The 9,104-nt window shown below is 38.1% G+C and overlaps 1 protein-coding gene across 1 annotated transcript; it reads right to left on the reverse strand.

Moving 5' to 3' along the window:
• Positions 1 to 544: 544 nt before the first annotated feature.
• LOC122436505 (E3 ubiquitin-protein ligase UBR1-like) lies at positions 545 to 9,098 on the reverse strand. The gene is made up of 3 exons (XM_043460284.1): positions 6,635 to 9,098; positions 5,257 to 5,358; positions 545 to 3,205 (listed from the first exon to the last, which is right to left on the reverse strand). Exons 1-3 carry the CDS (start codon positions 6,823 to 6,825, stop codon positions 3,064 to 3,066), a joined length of 435 nt encoding a protein of 144 aa, XP_043316219.1. The 5' UTR covers positions 6,826 to 9,098; the 3' UTR covers positions 545 to 3,063.
• Positions 9,099 to 9,104: the final 6 nt, after the last annotated feature.

Genomic DNA, 9,104 nt, shown 5'->3' on the forward strand with positions numbered 1-9,104 from the left:
AATGGAAGGGTTATACATGGGCCGAACCAGTGGTAGGAATGACAAACAGGGTTTCTCCATGAAGCAGGGTGTCTTGACCCATGGCTGAGTCCACCTGCTACTGGGTTAGGGACATTCCTATTACAGACCAAAGAGGACTCGAGAAAGAAAGCACAAATCTGTATGAAGTTGCATTGTGGAAGTCAATCTGAGTGTTCTCCATCTGGTCATCGTGAAAAAAGGGACGAGGATATTCCTGGGCTCACTGATATTACTGTGCCTCACTGCCTGGGGCCAAAGAAGTTAGTGGAACCTGCAAACTTTTCAGTCTCTCCAAAGATGATGTCTGCCAGTATGTGTTGAGAAAGCCCCTAAACAAAGAAGGTAAAATTATTTACTGATAAAAGAGTATATGGTCAAAAAGTTTGGAGATCATTACACAAAATGCCTATGTGTTTTAAAGGGTCTGTCGGGGCTGACAAATATAACTTTTAGCTAGGGCTCCGTTCTAGGTGTAGTTTTTTATACTTCAAACCCAAATCCCCAAACATGAGAAGTCCCTTTCTTTCTTTTTAAATATACACATATAAGATATTTTATTTCAAAAAGCACAGAACATTATACAAGTTTTAAATTTACATTTTGCAATAAAAGATATCAATATATGCATTATTTGTATAACTTCATCATGGATGGAATTTGAATCAGTGGTATAAACATGTTGCAGTCACTAAATATAGATCATCATCACAGTGAACCAAAATGCATAGTTGTTACGAAATGACAAATGACCACTAAAGGGTGAACTCACAGCCCATACACCAACATAATAAATTAATTATACAGATATATGTTTTTCTTCACTGCATCATTAAAATTCCTGCCAGCCCCTCACCAAACATTAGAAAAACACAGTCTTGGATCCAATCTGTTGAACCAATTCCTCCACATACTACACTACAGAAAATAAAGTGACTTTTTGCTCATTTTAAAGTAAACTTCATAAGCTTTTAAATTGTTTACAATGATGAAGGCAAACAACGAGGATATTGGAACATGATTAGAAATCCCCTGGGCTGGGGGCAGCACTGAGAAACATAAGTTCATCTACAGTGCAGAAATCTGAGTCAACCTCAGGAAATGGAACTCAACAGGAAATGGGTTCTTTGGCAGTAAAGATCTGACTGGCCACTGCAGGATAGTCCCTCTGGCAGCTTAAGAGCCTAACTCTAGGATTTATGAAGTGGATAGGAAAAGGCTAGAAATGAAAAATCAATTTATCTTTGCTAAACTGGGGCCAATTGATTAGGGCAGAAGTGAGCATCTTCTGTTTCCCAGGCAAATGGCTCAAACCTTTCCAGACATTCCATCCAACAGAATTATATAAGAAATAAAGGGAAATGTAATCACTTAATCATACTGGCAAATTTGACAAACTGAATACTGAAATTTCTAATCCTCACCCATCACTAGCTATAAACTGTTCACTAGAGTTGTATCTATTAATATTTCCTGATATATTCTGAATGATAATTATTCAAGAAGAAAATCATGATTGTGATTCTGATACTTGTTCATGCCAGTCCCTTATTGAAAAATCCAGACTTTCTTATGTTACATAAAGATACCAAAAAACCTAACCCCAAATGTGCATCATCAATTTGCAAATATATTTTTATTTGCTTGCTTTTGCTGAGCAAAAAGAAGGTAGGAAAACATTTAAACACATATGACCATGGTCACCAAAGGCAAAATAAGATAGTCTTTGAATGCATCTTTCAAACTTCTAACTTTATCCCAGAGACAACAGAAGCTAAAATATAAGATCTCAATTTCTCTTCTGCCTTCTGTTTTATATTACAAGTTCTTAATATAAAAAGTTAAAGCCAAGAAGTCTATGCACAGATTTCAGGAGAGTTCTGTTATTTATAAACAAGATGGCTCAACCACAGCATGTTATATATAACAGGATACAGACCACTGATCACATGGCTTTTTTGGTTGGTTGTATGCATCATCTACCCAGAATTTATGAAAAGTTTGCACACAGATAACAAATGAAGGATCTGTCTTACAAAAACATTAGAAGGTTACAGAACAGGCTTAAATCTGATTGTTCTAATTTACATCCAATGCTCCACTCATTGGGGGAATTTTTTTACCCTCATTCTATAGATAGTTTAAACAGAACTGCAACAGGTTTCTATTAAATACAGTGGTGCCACAATCAAGAGATAAGTGAACTCATTTTAGAAACTTGCCTTTGTAAAATGGAAAGTATAATTTCAAAACCCAACAAAGCTAATCCTCACCATCAGAGGTGAGGATTGCAGGCTTTGTCACATCAGGGATAAATAATGAATACATTATCCTAACTCTTCTTGAGGTCTACAGAAATTTGACCTCAAGGGAAAAAAGCTTTTCCATACCAGCAGAAATTTGCCATAGAAATGGAAACTCCATACAGAAATTTAATTTCTGGCTGAAACAGTAAGTGCAACATGAGGGGCATTTCCTTAAGAGAGAAATACTAATAAAATGTTTACTTTTTGGAAAACTTTCTCAACTGAAGTATACCACATGGTTTCTGAATTCCTCTTTAGCTGCAAGGAAGACTATCACAGATCATTAAAATCTTGCCAGTGATCCATTAGCTAAACCAAATTTGGGGGGGAAACACCAAATTATAGAACAGTTAAACAATATGTAAGAATGCTGGCCAACAGCTTGATGTGACTTCACTTTTCAGATGGATGGAGTGAAATGGGACAGATGATGAAGGGAAATGAGTTTTCTGGAACTATTAGCAGAATCAGACACTTGGGGTGAAGAAGCAATTCTTTAGTGTTCCGGAACATAAAACAGATTAATCTATGGTTTTGTTTTGTTTTTTTCCCTGTTTAAGCATATGTTTGCTAATTGAAAGAAATACTCCATTAAGGAATATTTTATTGACGTATGTGAATCTGGACAAGGAGCAAAAGACCCTCCAACCCTTCCCCAGCCTTCAGCAAGGTCTCCATAATTTTGAATCGGTCTTCATTCCTGTCTTCCTTCGTGATTGTTGCCAGGCAGGGTTGGAGCTCACAGTAACTGCCAGTTGAATCCAAATAACATCTGATTAGTCTCCTGGCTCCTGGCAATCTCTTCTATGATGCAGTGCTGCTGCCACACCAAATGTAGCTTCCGATACCGCTCACGAGATAAATGGAGGGGGTTGCCCCTCCTTCAGGAGAAAAGAACAAGACATGTAAGTTTCAATCAAGTAACTGTCATATCTTTATTATTTAAATTATAGTGAACGTTTGAGATACTCTTGGAACTGGGTGGAATCACCAGGACAAGGTTTTAAAAAGTGTATTTTCCCCTCAACACTGATCACTATGACCTGGATCAGTCACTTGGCTAATGAAGCAGACACCTACTCCTTGATTCAGAAAAATAGGTCAAGTATACCAGTTGACTCAGTGGTAAAGAATCTGCCTGCAATGCAGGAGACGCAGGAGACTCAGGTTTGACCCCTGGGTCAGGAAGATCCCCTGGAATAGAAAATGGAAACCCAGTGCAGTATTCTTGTGTGGAGAATCCCACGGACAGAGGAGCCTGGTGGGCTACAGTCCACGGAGTCACAAAGAGTTGAACATGACTGAGCACATATGCATTGTGCTAGGAAAGACCAAATACATTTGGGTTTCCCTGGTGGCTTAGATGGTAAAGAATCTGCCTGCAATGCAGGAGACCTGGGTTGGGTTCCTGGGTTGGGGATATCCCCTGGAGAAGGGAATTGCTACTCGCTCTAGTATTCTTGCCTAGAAAATTCCAGGGACAGAGGAGCCTGGCAGGCTACAGTTCACTGGGTCACAAAGAGTTGGACACTACTGAATGACTAACACTTTCACATACCATGGGCATTATGGGACCTCATTTAAGTCGCCAGAAAGGTTTATAACTTGACGCAGTTCTATTCAATTTTGAGTTGCTAGCCTAAGTGGGTCTTTAACGGCTTTTTGGCCTTATCCAAGTTTATTCAGTTTTGATTTCTGAACTTATAATGGTAGACATTAGGTGTGAGGTGTCACACTAAGCCCTCAAATTATATGCTGTTCCTCAGAAGTATTTGGTTGTTATTGTCAGTATGACACAAAAAACTTGCTGGTGATTAGCAAGTATTTAAATAAAAGTACTCCACACCAATTCTAAGGTCACACAGTTTGTAACACTGTATAACAACTAATCCAAAATGACCGAAGTTTGGCTACTGCCAATGATGGAAAACTGAGATTCTCAGCCTTGAGGCACTCACATGTCTCATCTGGTTGGGTACTTTCATATCACCTAACTAAGTTAAAAATTCTGCTTCTTCACATCTTCCTGGAACAACTCAGACTTATCTTCAATTATTAACTACTTTCACCACCCAGTGTTCTTCCTCCTGAATCCAAAGACCTTCTCTATACAGGTAAAAAGCTGTTACAATAAAAACAATTTCCTGTATGAACAAAGAAATTTCAAACCTCATTTAATAAGCCAATTCATATTGAGTAATACACTTCAAAAGAACAAACTTTCAGTTAAACAAAGAGAGACAGTTTATGGTAAGGGGATCTAGCCTTTATCTAGATGTACTTTTTTTTCTCATACCCATGGGTGGTACTCCAGTTGTTAACATCAGTGAAGGATATAGAAAATTTCAGGGTTCTAAGTATTTTTGCTAATGCTTGGGAGCAAAGGGGCTGACATAGTTGGCTAATAAAAAGTTTCAAGTATTGCAATGGAAACAATGAATATCCATTTTAAACCAAGCTCCCTCACTGGACACCACAGAATTTTTTTCTTTTATATATCAACATCAATTAAACCTTTTAAGTAATTCTAAAGAAAGGCTGGTTAAAAATAATAGAGGATTCAAATTTTAGGATGACTTGGGTCTAAAAATTTTGGAGAAGTTATTACCCTCAATTTGTTTTCTGTGTTTTTTGGGGGCCTCCATGGGGCATACAGGATCTTAGTTCCCCGAGCAGGGATCAAACCTGTGTCCCCTGTAGTGTACGTGGGGAGTCTTAGCCACTGGACTGCCAGGGAAGACCCTACCCACAAATTTTGGAGAAGCACAAAGTTGTTGAAAATTATCTGTTACATTTAGGATAGCATCATATTTAATATTTTCAACTTATAGCTATTTAAAATATCTCTCAATATGTAACATTAGCTTTTGTGTTTAAAGACCTGCTATCATCCACGTACAATAATGTGAATAAAATTTAAAAAAAAACTTACTTTAGGCCAGGATCTGTTTCTCCATATTCATCTAAATAAGGGGCTGGATAGGCACAGCCTCTGGCTTTACCTTCAACCAGGACCACTCTACACTCTCTGATTCTGAAAGACAAAACAAATGACAGGAATATTAGGAAGTGCGTGTATGCAAATGACAGGCACTGCATCAAGTTAATCTAGAGAAAAGAAATGGCCATGGGTGTCTTGTTAGGAATTCAGTATAAAGATAATATAAACATAGACAAATAGACTAAATTGTGTTTTGTCTAAATAAAAGAAAATGAACATTGCTATTTTTGTTGATGCTATGGGAAAGATCCATGGATTTAGGGAAATGGGGTCAGCCAGTAATACTGACTAAATACACTGAAGAGAGGAAGGAGGCTGTCCTGTTTGAAACATAGGTACCCTGGAAAATAGTGGCTAGGGTTGTTTCCGCCCTCTTTCCTGACCTATGACCTAGAGGTGGGGGAAGGAACTTAACCAAAGAACAGAACCACATTTCCTAGTCTGATAACCCTGGGCCAGAAAGAAGGTCATCTATGGAAGTGTCATGCCTTTTCTGGTTAGAGCCAGACTCTAAGAGTACACATTATAAAGAACCACTGCAACTTGGAAGATACCTGGGACTCTTAGAGCAGAGAAATGGAAAGATAAAAAATAATGTTTGTGTAGGGGTAAGTTCTCTGGAGAGAAATGATAAAATAAATGGTTGGAATAGGTAGTAGGTGACTTGTTGTAGATTCCCTAAAAGAAAATAGATGTTTGAACTTGGCTTCCATGCACTTATTGCCCTTGTTTCAACAGATGCTGAGAAGCAGTGATTATATATTCCCCAGTGTGTGAGATGTTTGCTTTTATGTAAACAGAAACTATATTACATGGAGAGAATGGAAAGAAAAAGCACACGCATCGACTCTGAATTCTCTCTTTCAGGAACTTGCGCTCTTCTTTCATAGATACGAGAGATTACTGTCTCTTCTCAGTCACTTGCTAATACACCAGGGAAAACAACGGTTGACTGACAGAGGAAAGTGAAGAAAATAAAAACGTTCAAAGGACAATATAAAGTAACAATTTACATGTCCTTTGAAAATTTAAGTTTTAAGACTCTAAACTCTTTCACTCTACCTGAGTTTTACACAATACCAGAATAATCAATATAAATTTCATATTTAAGGTTTTTCACAAATAATAAAAATGTGAATAGATTCCTATTTTTTAACTACTAATTTTAAAAACTATTTCAATTGCAAGTGAATAACAAGTCTATGCTCTAACTTCTGACAGATCATATCCTATCAACATACTGTCCTGCCATAATGGCCTCTAGACTGGACTCAAATCCCCTAAGTTCATTATGAAGCATCCTACTTACTTCAGGAAAATGCAGACTCCAGCACCACAGTGAAGTGCATGAAAAATGCAAGCTCCCACCTCTTCCCCATTCACGGTTTCTTGGCAGCAAATGTTCTGAGAACACAGTATGGCTCCGCAGAAAAGACAGAGGACAGGGTGCTTTCGCTCGTCATCTGCAGACCGTGGGCACCTCAAAAGGGAAGAAAGCATTTAATATGATGGAGAAACAATAAAAGCAAGATAATCAGTTAGCAATGGATATATAATATTTAGCAGTGTTTAAGATGTATTAGCAGTGTTTTCAGCACTGGCAGCTTTGCCATGAAGCAAGCTCTAAAAGACAAGGAAACATTTAATTAGATGATTCTTCTTTAATATTTCTCCTTAAGACAACAAAAAGTCCTCTGATTAATCCACAGTAAGAAACTTTACTTTTGAATATGCAGGGTGTTGGTGATTTCCCATAGAGTCTGGCAATTAAATATGCCTTGAAATTGAGATGCATTTAGAGAATTCAGTTTTCATTGGACATGACTGATTTATAGCCACCTTCCCCGCTCTGGATTGGTTCAGTCAAGTTTGTGTCCCTAATGTTGGCACAATATGACCTTGAAGGTATATAACTGTGGCGGTTGTTTTAACCACAGTTTTTAGTAAGGGTTTGAACACATTTCCCCCACTTATTTGGAGTATTAAGATCTTTAGGCTTGAAAAGGGGAGACTGCAGTCTTTGAGTTGAGGCACCTTCCAACCCAGAAACACAGCCAGGTCTTAGGAAGGAAAAAGCAACAAAGTTGACTTGCTTGAACTAAGTAAGTAGTACTATGAGATTTGGCCATTTGACACAGTGGTGTGCCAGATCTTTGCTATAAATGACCCCTAAGGGGTGTATCACTGTATATTAAAGTGATAATTGCTATCTCTGAAAGGGAGCATCTTATATTCCTATCTGCTGTATAATGGATATAAAGCAAACATCAATTTGCACAGTAAAAAATAAATGCAATCCCAGGAGAGATCTAGTGATGCCCATAGTTGGGTTAGAATAAAGAGCACCAACACAAATTTTTATTAGGGTATTAACAATTTATTCTCTGAAGTCCAGTTTCTTAGGCAAGACAAGAAAACCACCATTGTCTACACAGGAGCAGAGGGACTCTGTGCATAGGTATTCCATTCCTGTCTCCTACAGATGTGGGGATTAGTTTCACTTCCAGTATGTTGCTCTTTTTGGATAAAGTCAGCATTTTCTTTCACATTTAGCACAGAATGGCTGAACTCCATCCTATAGAGGAAAATGGGGATGATGCCTAAAACACAGCCACTGAGCAGCCACACTCCTACCTAGAAATGATTCAGTTTTAATGAAAACTGGTAGTAAAAATAAAACTGGAAGAGAGCATAATATTTATTTTCATTTTTACTTGAAACCAATAATATCTAATATCACCCAGGAGAATCTTCACTTGGATTAATGATTAACATTCTTCTCAGATCTTCCTAAGAGCCAACTGCACGGCACCCTTGAATGAAGCCAACATCTACTCACTGGACCTCTGTGGTACCAAGGCAGCCCTAAGATTAGGACAATCGCTGAATTTGGATCTGGATGCAATCTTGGAAATCATCCAGCTAATTTTTCAAGGGCTGAGAGGTAAGTGATACAACCACTTCTTTAGTTGGCTGACCTTAATCTGCATAAGACAAGCAGCAAGGAAGCTGATATTGAAGTAAATTCTAACTGGGAATAGAGGCTGAGCAATGGGCTGCCCAAGCTCCTGCTGGGCCAGTTATATCTGCTGGCTTTGTGGCTCAAAGCAATGGTTATAACTAAGGAAGACAATTTCGTTAGTCATCCTGTAGGGCTGTGATTCTTAGAGCAGGCCAAAGAAGGGCTCTTCAAGCCCTTAAGATGACCCCAAAATGCAATCTCTCCCTTGGGTTCCTTCAAGTGACAGCAAGTTATTTAACATATAACTAAAGACTACTAATAAGTCACCTTACAGATAGAGGCAGTTATCTGGCGTTACTAATTGGTATCCTTAAATTTGAGAGTTATTTATGTTTAGTGAGAGACCTAATTAGGTTTACTAAGAAGTTTAGTTGTTGCACAATGCTTGGGAATATTATAAAACACCCAACTGAGCTTTGGAATTTCTGCAATTTGGGGAAAGGATGCTTTGTTAATGTTATATTATCAACCGAGTCTTGAACAGGCTTTGATTTTCAGGCTACTGAGATTCTTGCCTTTTAATTGTAAGTTACTGCTAGTTTCATGTCTGATTTGCTATGGGTGTTGTGTGTAATGCCACTGGAGCATCAGGATACATAACTGCCTCAATAGTAACTTTGCCTCATTCTTTTCAAGATGACACACTATGGACAATATGAAATATTTACAGACCAATGGCTAAAGTAGGTATCAATCTGATTTCTCCATTCAGTGACATTTCACTGGTGGTAGTGCTGTTCTTCATCTTATGCTAGTC

This window comes from Cervus canadensis, unplaced genomic scaffold (assembly GCF_019320065.1).
Source record: "Cervus canadensis isolate Bull #8, Minnesota unplaced genomic scaffold, ASM1932006v1 Scaffold_029, whole genome shotgun sequence".
NCBI classification, from domain to species: Eukaryota; Metazoa; Chordata; class Mammalia; order Artiodactyla; family Cervidae; genus Cervus; species Cervus canadensis.